General features: G+C 33.5%; 1 protein-coding gene across 6 annotated transcripts in view; it reads right to left on the reverse strand.

Moving 5' to 3' along the window:
• LOC6052405 overlaps nt 1-18,290 on the reverse strand; it is an 81,675-nt gene that overhangs the window by 3,165 nt on the left and 60,220 nt on the right. For 5 of the 6 annotated variants that reach the window (XM_038258991.1, XM_038258992.1, XM_038258995.1 and 2 more), the window contains exons 3-7: nt 14,406-14,962; nt 13,923-14,343; nt 1,032-2,910; nt 304-738; nt 39-245 (exon numbers count right to left, since the gene is read on the reverse strand). In XM_038258991.1, the coding sequence (XP_038114919.1) occupies nt 39-245; nt 304-738; nt 1,032-2,910; nt 13,923-14,343; nt 14,406-14,715 (3,252 nt within the window). In that variant the 5' untranslated portion in view covers nt 14,716-14,962. The remainder of the gene's footprint in view (nt 1-38; nt 246-303; nt 739-1,031; nt 2,911-13,922; nt 14,344-14,405; nt 14,963-18,290) is intronic. The other variant, XM_038258996.1, reaches the window with a different exon arrangement.

An 18,290-nucleotide genomic window follows, 5' to 3' on the forward strand; every position in this document is an offset into this window, starting at 1 on the left:
AGTACGGGGAGTGAATCTTGGGATCATCGAGATCTTACCTGGAAGTCACCGAAGGTTCGGTTGTTGTCCAGAACCACCGAAGGTGGCAGATACTCAGCGCACTTTTCCACGCCATTTTCGCTCAAGTCGGTCGCCATGATGATGACCTTGGAGTTCTGCTCCCAGATCATGCGCCAGAAGTCATTGATCGTGTTCTCCATGGGTGCCTGGCAGGCAATGTAGTAGTTGCTTGAGTCCTTGGGACCCTGTTGAAAAAATCAAGAGGTCTTCAACCCGCTCAAAAGATCCCGCCAACCAACCTACCTTAACAAAGTTAGCGTTGATGTACTCAGTCTTCTCGTCGTCATTAATACGTTTCAGATGGACGCGCGTTTCCGGCAGTGGAACCACATTTGCGTATCGATTCTTGTCCTCACAACCCTCGGGAACCTCATCCGCTCGCGCCGTCACGTTCGGAATCTCCTTGAACTCGTCGTAGATCGCCGTCTTGTTCTGGATGATGTTCGCCAGCTCGGCCACCGTCAGCGGGTTCGTCTTCAGCCCGGGATCCTCGAAGGCCGAGTTACCGTACGATCGCTTCGACATCCGCATCGTGTTGCCCTTGCCGCGCCGTACGCTGTTGTACACGGACACGTTGTCCAGACTGTACGCGTCGAGGCCAACCGGGCGGCACCGCTGCCCGTACGAGACCTGCGCCTGGCGCTTGCGGAATATCAACTGTAACGGCGGATAGTACAACTACATCAACGAAAGATTGCTCTGCTGTGTTCCACGTGGCGATCGGGGCCAAACCGGCTATTTACACTATGTGCACGCGCTCATTCGTCTCGAAAGGTCAAAAGATAGGTCAAAACAGGGTTCTACAGGTCACGTTAGTACTACTGAGGTCGGTTAGGTTTCAAACAGGTTACAAAACAGCCAAACACCGGAAAGTTAGTCGAAAGTCTCGTTCATACGTTCGCTTATCCTAAGGTATTAAAACCCCCCGCAAGTACCCAAACAACGCTCAAACCCCCTCGCCGAATACTCACATACGCCGCGATCAACAGCAGCACCACGATCACCACGACCAAACTGGTCACGACCGCAACCACGACTCCGCTGCCCTTCTCCTCCTCCTGCTCTGCCGTCGGCTCCGTCGCGTTCTGATCCAGCGGAGACTTGGACGAGTTGGCGTTCGCGACGGTGGACGCGTTCAGCTCGACGTAGTCCTCCTCCGTGACGGACTCCTCCTCGGACAGCACCTCGGTGGTGGTGGTCATCTGGCGCTCGATCGAGCGACGCGTGGTGACGGTGGGTTCTGACGCCGTTGGTTCCGGTTCCGGTGCGGCGGAAGGTTCCGGTTCGGGGACGGGACCGAGCGTGGTTTCCGAAACGGTGTCGTAGACGCTCTTGTCGTCGACTTGGACGGGTTGGTTCGGGACGGTGGGTTGTTCTTCGGATTGTTCGGTGGGACTGCTGGTGTCGGTGGTTTCCTGCGAGGGACGGAACTCGACGACCGTCGGAAGGACGGTCGATTGCTGAGGGATGATCGAGTCGGCGGCCTCGGTGGTAGTGGTGGTGATCATTACGATTTCGTTGTTGGTTTGATTCACAGAGTTGACATCGATTTCTGATGAACTGTTGTCCTGTTCGTTGACGACAGGCTCGTTGGCTTCGGTGGTCGTTGTTGGTGCGACCGTTGTCGTAGTGGTAGTGATCATAGTGGTCATCAACAGGGTTGTTTCTTCAGCTGATCGTGGTTCTTGAGTTGTGGTCACCGCCGGTCTACGGGTGATCACGGCTCTCATCGACTCAAAAGTGGTCGGAATCAACGACTCAGTCGTTGCATCTGTTCGCTTTGCGACCGGCGAAGCCGGCGAGTAGGTCGTCACTGGGATATCCTCAAACGTGGTACTGATCTCAGATCTTCCGGTAGTGGTAGTCCTGCCTGGCAGGGCAAACTTTTCCGTCTCATCGATGTTCTCACTGACCTCGTAGTTCCGCGTAGGTCTCATCGTAGTCATAGCTTCTTCCGTACGGACATTAAACACCGTAGTCGTCTCTTGGATAAAGTTTGTCAGCTCGGGTCGCTTGGTCGTCATCACCTTGCTACGATCTTCAAATTTAAAATCTTCAAGATCATCCTCCCCAGCAGCTTCCGTAGTCGAACTCACCTCAACCTTAGGTGCCACCATCGTAGTCACCTCAACAGAAGCTTCCGGGACCACCTCCGTCACAACCGAAGTAATCCGGTTCTCCTCGCTCGCAGCATCCAACTCCCCAGGAGTCCTATTACCATACTTCCTCCGGTCCTTCAACTCACTCTTCAAATCAACCTCCCCACTAGTCGGCCTCACAAACGAAGTATTCGCAAAGTCAGCCGCCTGCATGATCGCCGCCCAGTCCATCAGCTGTTTCAGCGTATTATTGGCCACCACATTCTCATTCTCATCCCGAACCACCTCAACGCTTCCGTCCGTCGCTTCTCCAACCTTACTCGAAGCTCGATCGACCATCCTCATCCCAGCCAGCGCCCAAACCGCCCCGTTGATATCGTTGTCCTCGGTCGCCCCAAACTGGTCCAAGAACTTGCCCTTCTTACCACCCTTCCCAGCCACCAGCGTCTGATTCCGTACCTCGTTCGACACCACCTCGTAGTCCGTGCTCTCAACCTCCCGCTGCTCCACCCGAACCGTCGAGTTCCGCTCAATGGTGTGATTGGTACCCTCGGGAACCAGAACCTCGTTGTGTTCGGTGAACACCAGCTGGGTTGCGCTGTCGGATGGTTCGAGCGATTCGGCGGCTGTTGTTGTGGCTTCCGGGAGGAGGGATGACGGCTCCGCCGTCGTAGCGAAGAATTGGTCCCGTTCGGCGCGGGTCTCCTCCAGCGAGATGCCGCCTTGGGAGAAGTTGGACGCGGAAGTGTACCTGGCAGGGAGGGCGAAAATATTTCTTTATTTTTGTTTGAGAGAAATTCTCTAAAATTTCGCAATTTTTTGTCTAGTTTTAGCAAAATGTTGTCTAGTTTTCTACATTATTTTGCTGGAAAATTGTGTGAGGTTTTTTTTATTTTTACGGATAACGAAGAACTACGACAAGAGTGTCATTCTGCGATGTCAAAGATAAATACCTTGGCTTATTTTGGAATCATGTAGCTCTTCCTGGGCCAGCAAAAAATCATCGCTAATTCTAGCAAAGCTGATCCAACAAACAGAAAAGATTTTGACTAAATCAGTAGGTTTGAAAACGGAATCTATAAACATCTTCCATTCATAATTATAAAAAAATGACGAACTCGTCTTCAATGTTCTTAAGATTACTTGACTTCAAAAGCCAAAAGAAATCATTCTTGCTAAAAAAAACAAAAAATGATCGATAACAATGCTCTCCACTTTTGGCGAACAGTAAATTGGTTCCACTTTGACAGTTCAAAATTGAGGCCACCCAGGTAGGTACTAAACGAATTGAAGTAATTTCTTCATGCAGAAACCTATTTGTAATTTTTAAAAGTATCATTAAGTCAATTTTCATCTCATTTGATCATGTGACGTAAAAAATCTCAATTTGGTTTAAAGATTATTTTCTAGATCTATTGCCCGTGTGGATTAATCGGACTCACAATCCAAAGGTTGCTGGTTCGAATCCCACGGCGGGCGCTCTAAAAATTCTAGGTGTAAATATGGGTATCCGACGCGGTCGCTCCATGCCGTACTCAAACACTTGGGAGTCCAGGGTGGCGAAGTCCTTGTAGTTAAAAAAGGGAAGACAAGGAAGTGGTTGGTACTAGAAATAGTGGCCGACAGCTATACCACTGACGAACTGACGTGCCACGAGCCAACCACTTTTGACCGCAGTTGTCTTCTTCTTGTTTGGCGTTTTTGCTTCTAGCGAACAATCTGTCAACCGATTTTTCTCTCTTCCCTCTCTTCATTAGCTCTCTTCTCTCGCTTCGCGCCAATGTTTACATACAATATATTGTTGAATTCAGCATAAACTGACAAACGCTTTCGCCGAAACGAACAGCGCGCTCCAAAATCGTTCTGAGCGCATACTTTTTCGAAACGACGCAGATTACAAATTGAAGCATAGTCGCAATATCGAAAACACGTAAATTAGTTCAAGGTTAGATGGAGTTGGTGTTCGCTGGCGAATTTGCGGACAGATTTTTCTCAAAAATATGTATGGGGTGGCACGTCAGTTCGTCAGTGGCTATACAGTCAACTTCGTTTTTTAGATCTATTGCCAGATGCTTTTAAAATTCATATAAATTTAAATAAATTTTAATTTAAAATTTCTTGACCATTTCATTGATTCTTTTTTATGAGAAATGAACAATAAAAGGAATTAAACAAAATTTGGTTGAGATTCATCATTTATAATTTTTTTCAGAGCAATGTCACAAAATTGGTTCTAAAAAGTTATGTATACTTTCGCTTGAATTTCTGGAATTCCCGGGAAATTTCCATATTTCCCAGGAAACGGAAAATATTTTTCTCGGGACGGGAAATTTGACGCTCTAGTAAATTGAGAAACTTTTGTGACTTTTTCTGCTTTTTCAATATTTCATTTTTCGCTTTTTTGTCCACCCCAACATTTGAAAATGTTAAAAAAAATGATTTTTTTAAATTTATTCCCTCTTTTTCATAACAAAAATAACTGCATACTTATTTTGACATAAAAAGTAGGTAATATAAGTTAAAAACAAGGTTTAAGTTGACCCTTAAATAATTTTTTCTTCAAAGCATTGGCAAAATAAAATCGTCAAGCTCAAGATTTTTTTTATTAACACTTGTAGTATCAACGGGATCAAACAAGTTGGAAATGCAACTTCAACTGGCTGTATCTCGGCGAAACTCAACCGAATTGGTTGCAATCGATCCGGAAGGATGTCAAGAATCACCTACAACAAGGTAGATCCAAAGCAGATGCGTCTACTTTAAGTTACAATGAAAAAGGCATTTCTAACTTTTTTTTTCCAAATGCTCAAAGAGTCGGTGAAGTTGCATTTCCAACTTTTTTTACCCCTTAGGGCTACAAATGTTAAGACTTCTTCTTCTTTATGCTTTTTAAAGATTCAAAATTAGTTTCGAATTTGTGATTTTTTCGAAAAACACACAGGATCAGAAAAAAACATAAAATACCGAACTGTTTTTAGTTCTGATCAGGGGCGCCGACTCTGGGGGGGCACGGTACTTTTTGCCCCCCTTAAAATTGGGCAGGGGGGGCAGCCCATACATTGTGCCCCCCCCAGAAATTTTGGAAGAAAAATATTCTTATTTTAAATATTACAAAAAAAAATCACAGAAATAATTGAAAATAATATTTAAAACTGAATTGGAATTGGATAGAATTCTTGTAAGCGAATCTGTAAAATAGTTCAAAAACATTTGTTGTTTTCTAAATCGACAACGTTTCATCTATACTTCTGCGCTCTCTTATGCTAACTAGGTAGGAAAACCAGCAAGCTTAGTATATAAGAGCGCACTTACGAAAACTCTTGCCAAAACAATCATCAAGTTTTCAGACGTAACATTCTGCGATTTGCCATTGTAGATCAGGATTTAGCGAAAATGAACTGAAACACTTTTCAAAATGATCATTTGATGACAGCTTTACATTTAAAAAAATTCTGATAAATTCGATATTTTTTTGAGTAATTTAAGGTAATTTTTTTCTTGATTTCATTTTAAAAAATTGCAAATTTTTGGTCGTATCAAATTGTCATAATGCTTTTTTTGATTTTATTAAAAACCGTTTGTGTATCTTTTTGGTTATTCATAAATTCAAAAATTCTTGAATGCTTAAATTCTTAAATTCTTAAATTCTTAAATTCTTAAATTCTTAAATTCTTAAATTCTTAAATTCTTAAATTCTTAAATTCTTAAATTCTTAAATTCTTAAATTCTTAAATTCTTAAATTCTTAAATTCTTAAATTCTTAAATTCTTAAATTCTTAAATTCTTAAATTCTTAAATTCTTAAATTCTTAAATTCTTAAATTCTTAAATTCTTAAATTTAAATTCTTAAATTTTAAATTCTTAAATTCTTAAATTCTTAAATCTTAAATTCTTAAATTCTTAAATTCTTAAATTCTTAAATTTAAATTTTTAAATTCTTAAATTCTTAAATTCTTAAATTCTTAAATTCTTAAATTCTTAAATTCTTAAATTCTTAAATTCTTAAATTCTTAAATTCTTAAATCTTAAATTCTTAAATTTAAATTCTCAATTTTAAATTCTTAAATTCTTAAATTCTTAAATTTAAATTCTTAAATTCTTAAATTCTTAAATTCTTAAATTCTTAAATTCTTAAATTCTTAAATTCTTAAATTCTTAAATTCTTAAATTCTTAAATTCTTAATTTTAAATTTAAATTCTTAAATTCTTAAATTCTTAAATTCTTAAATTCTTAAATTTAAATTCTTAAATTCTTAAATTCTTAAATTCTTAAATTCTTAAATTCTTAAATTCTTAAATTCTTAAATTTTAAATTCTTAAATTCTTAAATTTAAATTCTTAAATTCTTAAATTCTTAAATTCTTAAATTTAAATTCTTAAATTCTTAAATTCTTAAATTCTTAAATTCTTAAATTCTTAAATTCTTAAATTCTTAAATTCTTAAATCTTAAATTTAAATTCTTAAATTTAAATTCTTAAATTTAAATCTTAAATTCTTAAATTCTTAAATTTTAAATTTAAATTTAAATTCTTAAATTCTTAATTCTTAAATTCTTAAATTCTTAAATTTAAATTCTTAAATTCTTAAATTCTTAAATTCTTAAATTCTTAAATTCTTAAATTCTTAAATTCTTAAATTCTTAAATTCTTAAATTCTTAAATTCTTAAATCTTAAATTCTTAAATTCTTAAATTCTTAAATTCTTAAATTCTTAAATTCTTAAATTCTTAAATTCTTAAATTCTTAAATTCTTAAATTCTTAAATTCTTAAATTTTAAATTCTTAAATTCTTAAATTCTTAAATTTTAAATTTAAATTCTTAAATTCTTAAATTCTTAAATTCTTAAATTCTTAAATTCTTAAATTCTTAAATTCTTAAATTTTAAATTCTTAAATTCTTAAATTTAAATTCTTAAATTCTTAAATTTAAATTCTTAAATTCTTAATTCTTAAATTTAAATTCTTAAATTCTTAAATTCTTAAATCTTAAATCTTAAATTCTTAAATTCTTAAATTCTTAAATTCTTAAATTCTTAAATTTTAAATTTAAATTCTTAAATTCTTAAATTTAAATTCTTAAATTCTTAAATTTAAATTCTTAAATTCTTAAATTCTTAAATTCTTAAATTCTTAAATTCTTAAATTCTTAAATTTAAATTCTTAAATTCTTAAATTCTTAAATTTTAATTTTAAATTCTTAAATTCTTAAATTCTTAAATTCTTAAATTCTTAAATTTAAATTTAAATTTAAATTTAAATTCTTAAATTCTTAAATTTAAATTCTTAAATTTTAAATTTTAAATTCTTAAATTCTTAAATTCTTAAATTCTTAAATTCTTAAATTTAAATTCTTAAATTCTTAAATTTAAATTTAAATTCTTAAATTCTTAAATTCTTAAATTCTTAAATTCTTAAATTCTTAAATTCTTAAATTCTTAAATTCTTAAATTCTTAAATTCTTAAATTCTTAAATTCTTAAATTCTTAAATTCTTAAATTTAAATTTAAATTCTTAAATTCTTAAATTCTTAAATTCTTAAATTCTTAAATTCTTAAATTTTAAATTTAAATTCTTAAATTCTTAAATTCTTAAATTTAAATTCTTAAATTCTTAAATTTAAATTCTTAAATTCTTAAATTCTTAAATTCTTAAATTCTTAAATTCTTAAATTCTTAAATTCTTAAATTCTTAAATTCTTAAATTTAAATTCTTAAATTTAAATTCTTAAATTTAAATTCTTAAATTCTTAAATTTAAATTCTTAAATTCTTAAATTTAAATTCTTAAATTTTAAATTCTTAAATTCTTAAATTCTTAAATTTAAATTCTTAAATTCTTAAATTCTTAAATTCTTAAATTCTTAAATTCTTAAATTCTTAAATTCTTAAATTCTTAAATTTAAATTCTTAAATTCTTAAATTTAAATTCTTAAATTTTAAATTCTTAAATTTTAAATTCTTAAATTCTTAAATTTTAAATTTAAATTCTTAAATTTTAAATTCTTAAATTTAAATTCTTAAATTCTTAAATTCTTAAATTCTTAAATTTAAATTCTTAAATTCTTAAATTTAAATTCTTAAATTCTTAAATTTTAAATTTAAATTCTTAAATTCTTAAATTCTTAAATTTAAATTCTTAAATTTAAATTCTTAAATTTAAATTTAAATTTTTAAATTCTTAATTTAAATTCTTAAATTTAAATTTAAATTTTAAATTCTTAAATTTAAATTCTTAAATTCTTAAATTCTTAAATTTAAATTCTTAAATTCTTAAATTCTTAAATTCTTAAATTCTTAAATTTTTAAATTCTTAAATTCTTAAATTCTTAAATTCTTAAATTCTTAAATTCTTAAATTCTTAAATTCTTAATTCTTAAATTCTTAAATTCTTAAATTCTTAAATTTAAATTCTTAAATTCTTAAATTTAAATTCTTAAATTCTTAAATTCTTAAATTTAAATTCTTAAATTCTTAAATTCTTAAATTTAAATTCTTAAATTTTAAATTCTTAAATTCTTAAATTCTTAAATTCTTAAATTCTTAAATTCTTAAATTCTTAAATTCTTAAATTCTTAAATTCTTAAATTCTTAAATTCTTAAATTCTTAAATTCTTAAATTTTAAATTCTTAAATTCTTAAATTCTTAAATTCTTAAATTCTAAATTTAAATTTAAATTCTTAAATTCTTAAATTCTTAAATTCTTAAATTCTTAAATTCTTAAATTCTTAAATTCTTAAATTCTTAAATTCTTAAATTCTTAAATTCTTAAATTCTTAAATTCTTAATTCTTAAATTCTTAAATTCTTAAATTTAAATTCTTAAATTCTTAAATTCTTAAATTCTTAAATTTAAATTCTTAAATTCTTAAATTCTTAAATTCTTAAATTCTTAAATTCTTAAATTCTTAAATTCTTAAATTCTTAAATTCTTAAATTCTTAAATTCTTAAATTCTTAAATTCTTAAATTCTTGAATTCTTAAATTCTTAAATTCTTAAATTCTTAAATTCTTAAATTCTTAAATTCTTAAATTCTTAAATTCTTAAATTCTTAAATTCTTAAATTCTAAAATTCTTAAATTCTTAAATTCTTAACAAATAAATTGATGTTAAATTTTCGATTTTTTAAACAATGATTTTTTTTGTAATTTCCAAATTTCTGATTTTTTAAATTTCTGAATTTCAACATTTGATTTCTTAACATTTTTAAGCCATGAGTTTTTTTAACCCTAGGGTTTTTTAAACTTTTTTTTAAATTTTGGAATATTTATTTTTTTTCTGTTATTTTTTTCTGAATTGCAGATTTGAAAAAATGTTGTTTTTTTTATGTGTATTTTCCAATTTCTAAAGTTCTAAATTTTAGCTTTTTACTTTTGTTTTCATTTTTAGAATATTTGTGTTGTTGAATTTTAAATACCTGATCATTTTTATTATTGAATGTTACTTCTGGAAAATAAGTGAGAATATGCCAATTAGAAGGAATTCACCTTCCAAACATATAAAAAATTTCCCCAATAAACATTCTCAATCACGTTTTAATAAATTATCTTTTTCAAAAAAAATGGATTCCGGATGAAAAAAACTCTTATCACATCGTAATATTCAAATTGGTAAAATTCGTGATATACCGTAAACCGGGGTGACTTTGATAGGATTTTGATTTGTTTTTAGAATATTTTCGACAGGTAAGGTTTTTCTCAAGATTATTATTTTTAAAACATGTACTGGGGTAGACCACACAAAGTCCATGCACTATTTCGGAAAAAAAGTTTTTTTCAATAATGTTTAGAAAAATAGTTACGTTAAAAATTCTTAGTTTTAATTCCGGGGTGACTTTGATAGTCATAGTTTTTCTTGTTAAAATCATATTTAAGATGTTCAAACTTTATTTGTACGCTAAATGTACCATCACTAAAGTAGCTGATATAGTTTTTAAGAAAAAAAATCAATGTTTATATTTATTTAATAAAGTGTTTAAGCTTTTTAGCAAAATACATATACATTTTAGGTAAAATTGTTAAAAAGTCGGAATTTTGCCTGAAATTTGTTAAAACTAGTTTTGTTTGTAAAATTATCGATTTATATTGCATTTTATACTGAATTCGAAGCACGAATCACAAGTTTTCACATTTTACATGAAATTTGTTCAACTGAAATTGCCTTCTAATTTGGGGATTTTTTTTAATTGTGTTTCAAAAACACATTTTATTTATTATTTACAAACTTTTTTAACCTTCTCCTAGTGGAAAATTGTCCAAAGAATCCGAAAATGCATTCTGTTTTCAGATTAAAAATCATGTTCATTGAGAAAATCAAGACACTTTGAGAAGTTTAAAATAATGACTTTCATCAACATTTTCTTAATTATAGTTAACTAACTGTTTAAACTTGTCAAAATTTTATGAAAAGTCTTGAGGTTCAACACTTCTCTACCACAGTCAGTGTGTTTCTATACCATTCCTTACGTATTTTAATTGTACTCTTCATTTTGCGAAAAAATCGCAAACCTATCAAAGTCACCCCGTTTTACGGTACAATAAACTTAAACATCAAATCGCCACTCTCACCTAACGATTTCGGAAAACAACCGTGCCCCCCCCCAACATTTTGGACTAGTCGGCGCCTCTGGTTCTGATATTTTATTAAAATTTATTAAAACAATGTTTTGGCAAAAGTAAAAGCATTAACATTAACAAAACATTACATTAATAAATTGATCCGATGAGCTTCATCCAAATTCAGTACATGTTCGATAAAATCGATTATAACGTAGCCAAAAAATGTCGGGGGACCAAAAAAAAAAATTTAAATTTACTCAAATGTTCAAATTTTGTTCAGGTCATTTTTTTCTAGCCCTTAATTGTGACTTGAAATTTCACAAAAACTTTTAAATTACTTTGTATTTATTAGGATTGATTGTTGCTAGAGCGTCCAATTTCCCGGGGTTTCAAAATTCCCCGGAAACGAGAAATTTTCAACAAATTTCCCGGGAAATCCCGGGAATTTTTAAATTTATCGAAAATTGTTCTGATCTTGGTTCTGATGAATATTCTTTAACAAAATAGTATAACATAGAAACTCAAATGATCAAAATAAGTGCAAGGGTCAATTCTGGAGCAACACGAGAAAAGGGCGGATAAGCATTTTGACAGCTGGAACTATTTTGGCAATTCCGAGCCAACAGGTAACTTTTTCACAAAATTCGATTTGTTAAACAATAGCTGGCCTTCCCAGCTACCTTCTAACGCTGCGAGTTTTGTTGAATAGTTACCTGTTGTCTCGGAATTTGCAAAATAGTTCTAGCTGGCAAAATGCTTATGCGCCCTTTTCAAATGTTGCTCCAGAATTAATGCCTAAACCACGCGCAGAAAAAAAAATCAGGAAAATATAAATATTCTTAATTTATAGCCTGTATTGCAATTCGTACACACTTAAAAAAAAAAATCATTAGTAGTTTTTGTGCAGTATTATTTTTCTAATCACAGTGTTTGGACAACGAGTAAAATGAATCCATGCTTCAAAACCATAAAATTGCAATTAAATCTGGCTTGAGACGACGTAGAAATGAAAAAAAGAACATGAAGAAAATATGGACATAAGAAACTAACCATAATTGTAAAAGGTAATTTTTATTCCAAAATATCGTAATAGGTATATGTTGCTTAACGAATAAACAAGATCCCAATTGTTAAAGCTTCAGAAACTAATATTATCTAAAATATACCTTGATATGAAATTTTCAGATGAACTGATAAGTACAGTAAATTGAATTGAATATGATAAAATAAAGATTTTTTCACAATTATTTTTTGTAAATTAAAAAAAAAGTACAAAGAAGTTTGGAAAATGTATACTTTTGCTTGAACTTCGGGAATTCCCGGGAAATTTACAAATTTTCCGGGAAACGGGAAATAGTTTTTTCCGGGAAATCCCGAGATTTTCCGGGTTTTTTTTACGGGACGCTCTAATTCATTGACCCCTCAGTCATTTTGATTTGTTTTTGTGTTTTGACCTGGGGGCGACATCTATATCTCAGTACAGGCAGCTCAACCGCAGCCAACATAAGCTGTCAATTACGGCACCAAAACAAAGCCAGAACAAAAGCGAGCTGTCACTTACGGAACCAAAACAAAGCAACTGCGCACTGTTAAAAAAAAGTACATAAACTGCAGGCATAAAAAAACTGATTATTACCGCTATTTACGTTGAAAACGTAGTACGAAAACGTAGTTATTGAGGTGATTTTTCTCAATTTATGTACTAAATAATCTACTGGGATCATTAAGAACACGTCTGGCCGGTGACCTCATTTATAATTGTAATTTTATCACATGAAACGTTTAACATAAATGCTGTGTAATTTGACAGTAAGAAGTTATTTTATTTAAAAAATAATTGAATAATAAAAACAATATTTTTGTTTTTATTAATCTCAACCCCCCACGATGGCTGACGTTAGCATCCGCCTGGTTTTGACGTTTGTCTGCTTTTTAAGAGAGTTACGGCTCAGTTATCGAGTGCCGGGTTAAAAATCAACACAGTTTCTAAAATTACAAATTTATTCTAAAATTTAATTATTCTAAACTATCGGATTTGAAACAGACTTGATCCATTTCAAACATTCATGCAGCACGTGCTTCGATCTCGGCTTCGATGCATATTTTCTTAATTTGGCGATAAATTCCACAAGCTTTTCTTCAACTTTCACTGAACGTTCAAATTAACGTATCAAACAGCAAAGAAAAGGGAAAACTCCCCCCATTAATTGGCAAGGTCGTTGCGTCCGCCCAAGATAAACAGGAAATTTCCCCTTAAACCGAGCGCCGAAAACACACGGAAATTTCTCTAATTGTTTTTCCCCGAAACGGCTTTCGATTCACGAAATCAAGCTCATCAACGTTTTGCTTCTCCGCCCAAAAATTGGGAAATTGTATTTAATTTTCTAATCGCGCAACAACCGGCGTAATTTGGGATAAGTTTTTTTTGCTTGCTTGCTCTCACGTCGATTGGATATCATATCTTCGGTATGTTGCCGCCACCGCGCCAGATCATTTGAATATGTTGGAGAAATTGGCCTACAATCGCGGCCATCGCCGCGAGATGAAATGAGAAGTGTACGTACGTTTACGGTAGTTTGTACTAATTTCCTCGCTATCTCCCGCGTGTCGATTTCCAATTTTTACTTTTCGGGTTGGGTTTCATACGCAAGTAAGCTTTGCGCGTGGAGATAAAGCGTACGTTTCGAGCAATTTGGCGGGTTAAAAAAACTATAATTTATAAACTTTTGGTGGAGAAATTTTCGGAACGCGCCGGAATTTATCTACGGGGTTAATGGAGACGGTCGGAGATCAATAAAATTAAAGTCATCTAGACTTTTCTCTAAAATTCGGTTCACTCAAAATCAGAAGTACCCCTCAAAAAGGGTTCGATCTACCCTTTATCTGTCAACGAAAGGTAAACAAACCCTTTTTGAGTGTTACTTCCACCCTTTTTTTTCAAGTTTACTCGTCGTCACCCTTTTGCAAAGGTAAACTTGAAAAAAAGGATCGAAGTAACCCTCAAAAAGGGTTTGTTTACCTTGTGTTGACAGATAAAGGGTAGATCGAACCCTTTTGGAGGGGTACTTCTGATTTTGAGTGTTCTATTTACGAAAACGGATATCTAGTTAAGATTAACCGAAACCTCAGTTTTTCGAAGTTTTGATTGTCGATTGTTATGTTTTAAGTAAATTTAATAAATATCTAAAAATGAATTCCTAAAAACTCACCGTTCCAACTCGAACCGCGGCAGGCTGGCCTCCTCCACCGACTTAAACTGCTCGACATCGATCACCGCGTGACGCCCCTCGGTCTGAAACTCAACCACGCCGGATCCCACATCCGATTGCGCCTCAACAACCTCTTCACCGCTCGCAGCGGGAACCACCGTCGTGGGCACATCATCCGTGGTGGCCACGGTCGTGGTCGCCTCCAGCTCGGCACTGATGTCGTTGGCCTTGCTGCGAGCGGTCACCGAGTTGTCCACCAACTTGACGATGGGCTCTTCCCGGGAGGAACTGACCTCCGCGGAAGCGATTGCTGGCGGGACTGTGGTGGCGACCTCGTCCTCTTCTTCGGTTGGGACTTCCGTGGTGACTGCCGTAGGATCGACCCTGGTCAGTTCCGCCACCGATGCCTGCTCACCGGATGCTGGAATTAAAGTTAAATAAGTTTTCCGGGAACACTGGTTCCCAGGGGGTCGTCACACAAACCTTCCCGAGTTTCACTGTCATAACCAAACTCGATCTCCTTGGTCAGTGCCTCGGCATCGCGCTCGAACGAGATCGTCCTCGTAGTAGGCGCTGCCTCCGTCGACGTTTCTTCCCGCTCCTCAATCGTAGCAACCGTCGTAGCTGGCGGCGCCACCGTCGCCAGCTCCTCCTCCGCACTCAGGGCCTGCCTCTTCACGATGATCCCACCCTGCACTGCGTGCTGGCAGAGCAGTGCTGCCAGCGTGACCGCCACCAGGGCCGTCACGGGAATCGTCGGCGCCATCTTCGATTTCGCATTTCGCCAGTGCATCGCGGACACGAATTCCGCGATCGCGCTCCCTCAGTCGATTCGATACCCTCGAGTTGTAAGGCAGTTTTCGACTTGACAGAACTTTTTTTTTGACAATTTTCGGTCGGAAAGGAAAGAGAAGAGGTCACACTAGTGGCGATTTTCGGTGCTCTCTTCGGCCATTTTTCCTTTGTGGTGGCGACGACGACGACGGCGTCGATTCCTCACCGGTCAATCGGTGCACTGTTGGCAGTCATTACTTTTGAATCTGCGTGAAAGAGAAGAGAGAAATTGTAGGTTAGGTTCAGCATTGAACGGTTGTGTACATGCCCAAAACCAAGCGAATTATGACCATTACACGTTCGGGGTAATTGACATTGGGCAGGAGGTCGGTCGGTCGGTCAGTCTGTTAGTCAGCTGCAGCTGCTTGGAAGAGGTTTGAGTTGTGTGTTTGAGTGATGAATGTGGTTCAATATTGGACCGCCGTCGCCCGTAAGTGGGTTAACCCCACTGGTGGTCAATTACTTTTGACGCCTTTGTGGAAGGCCAGCTGGGGCTAAGTGCAATGGAGGGCATGAATGGATGTAGGTAACTGTTTTGAGATATTTGTTGGTAAGGCTTGGGAAAAAAAGTGTGTGTGAACTTATCAAACCCTTTTATTTTTTTATCATGCAATCTCAGTCTAACAGGACTAACCTTCCCATAAGAAAATCTTTTGAGCAGAACTAACCGTTAATTTACTTTATCGTAGTGTGCCTACGAGGTTTTTAAATAGCGATTACATTTTAAGGGAGGTTTTTGAAAAGGTTTCCGATGCGAACGAAATGATTATATGGCAATCCTGTCTAAATTTATGAGTATTTAAGTAAAATTTGCATTTGCAAATTTGCTTTTATAGGAATAACGTTAATTCTGGAACTTCATTTTTATAGGAATAACGTGAATTCTGGAACTCGCAATTTTTAAACCGCCCTATTTAGAATAGGATCGCCCTAATCGCTGAACAACAAAAAAATCGGTTTTAATTATTTAGGCCAATAAACTTCCATGCTAACTTTAAAAAAAATGATCTTATGGGCTGATTTCGAGATATTTTTTTTCGAATTTTGAATTTTTGATTTGAATGAAACTTTGTCCATGCATTTCCTATGTCCCCTGGCTCGATTCTTTTGATAAAAATAAGTAACTGGTCCAATTTTGAGCCAAATCCATTAAGGTAATGATCGGTTGAAGCTTGTACGGGAAAAAATCGGAAAAATGTATGGGAAAAGCAAAAATTTCAAAATTCCACCAGAAGGTTGCGTGAAATATCATTGTCAAGTGTGAGATAACTTTGTAACATTTTGTGATTTTAACTTTGTCGAAGACCGCGAAAAGATCCGAGTTAATCTTGAAGAGTTATTAGCGATTTATGGAAAACGTTTTAGCATGAAATTTTTTTTTTCACCAGCTTTAACCTACTATTTTTACCTAAAGAATCTAGCCAGGGGGAATCCCTGATTATGTTTTTTGTCACCCTAGTAACCATACACACGAGCAATTGTTTCTCTGTTGTTTCGTGTTGCCCCATATAAGAGAATTATGTGAATATATTAACTTCAGTATCTTGAGAAGGTTTTTTTTCTAATCGATTTGCTGTCTTCGGCAAAGTTGTAGGATATGATTAAGAATTTTCAAGAACTTTTTGAAAACCCATTATCTTTTTATGACTAAAAATGGAATTTCCAAAATACGTATTTCTTTATTTTATTTTTTTTTTTTGTTCTAGTGGAATAAAAAAGACATCTTTGAGCCATAGTGCATTACGCATAGGAGGAAATATTATTTTTTTGAAAATAAAGAAAATCTGGACAAAAAGATCTAAAACTCATGTTTGAAAGCAAAATTTAATATGCAATCGAAAAGTACCTACTTATAATTTTTTTTATGATAAAATGTACCGTTTTCAAGTTACAGCTTCTCTTAGGCATACATATTCTATTTATTTTTAGGTTTTTCGAGTTCACAAAATAGTTTATTGAAGGAAAAATATGTTTAAAAAGCTGAGAAAATTTCCTATAATTTTCTTTCTGAAGCTTTTAAAATCGGGCAACTAGTTTCAGAGATACAGCGCTACAAATAATTTGACTCGATGAAACTGAATTTCTCTAAGTGAGCAATTCTCCGAGATTTCGGTCATTCGATTTTTTCAGTATTTTTTAATCCGGCTGAAACTTTTTTGGTGCCTTTGGTATGCCCAAAGAAGCCATTTTGCATCATTAGTTTGTCCATATAATTTTGTCCATAAATTTGGCAGCTGTCCATACAATAATGATAAGTGAAAATTCAAAAATCTGTATTTTTTTGAAGGAATTTTTTGATCGATTTGGTGTCTTCGGCAAAGTTGTAGGTATGGATATGGACTACACTGAAAAAAATGATACACGGTAAAAAAATTGGTAATTTTTAATTTCACTTTTTGTCACTAAAACTTAATTTGCAAAAAAAACACTATTTTTAATTTTTTTTTTGATATGTTCTAGAGGACATCAAATGCCAACTTTTCAGAAATTTCCAGAATGGGCAAAAAATCTTTTACCGAGTTATGATTTTTTGAATCAATAAATTTTTTTTCATAAATCGAAATATTGGTCGTAAAATTTTTTCAACTTCATTTTTCGATGTGAAATTGAATTTGCAATCAAAAAGTACTTTAGTGAAATTTTGATAAAGTTCATCGTTTTAAAGTTATAGCCATTTTTATGTAACTTTTTTTTTTCAAAATAGTCGCAGTTATTGATTTTAAAAAAAATAGTGCCCGCGTTTGCCCACTTTTGAAAAAAATATTTTTGAAAAGCTGAGAAAATTTTCTATATTTTGCTTATTCGGACTTTGTTGATACGACCCTTAGTTGTTGAGATATTGCCATGCAAAGTGTTAAAAACAAGAAAATTGATGTTTTTTTCTGAATCTCACCCAAACAACCCTCCATTTTCTAATGTCGATATCTCAGCAACTAATGGTCCGATTTACAATGTTAAAAAATGAAACATTCGTGAAATTTTCCGATCTTTTCGAAAAAAATATTTTCAATATTTTACACACCTTGATAGTTTATTATGTGTTTTATCACTAAGTTAATAATTTGATAAGCAGATTATATTTTTTTATAGAAATGCAATGGATTTACAAAACCAAATACTAAATGTTGAGTCAGAAATGAAGCAAAAAAAAAATTGAAATGTAAATTTCAATTTGATATATAAAACTATTATTTCCAACTTGTTACATGTTAATTAGGCCGATGCAAATATTTAAAAAAGTTTTTGTCCCTCGGCCCTGGCCGAGGTCAAGGGGGGGGGGGCAAAAAAATAAAAAAATATAAAAATTTAAATAACAAGCCATAGTCTACACATTTAAATGAAAAATGTGTTTTAAAATGCATTTTACACTTGTTCAGTTGTTTTGCAATCATTAGTTTTCAAAAAATCTAAGATCTGACAAAAACAAAAATTGTATCGAAAAAAAAAAAAATTGCATCGAAAATTTTCAAAAAATCTTAAGATTTTTTAATAAACCCAAACATGCTAAAAATGATTTAAAACGCAGAAGAATGT

This window comes from Culex quinquefasciatus, chromosome 3 (genome assembly GCF_015732765.1).
Source record: "Culex quinquefasciatus strain JHB chromosome 3, VPISU_Cqui_1.0_pri_paternal, whole genome shotgun sequence".
Lineage (NCBI taxonomy): Eukaryota > Metazoa > Arthropoda > Insecta > Diptera > Culicidae > Culex > Culex quinquefasciatus.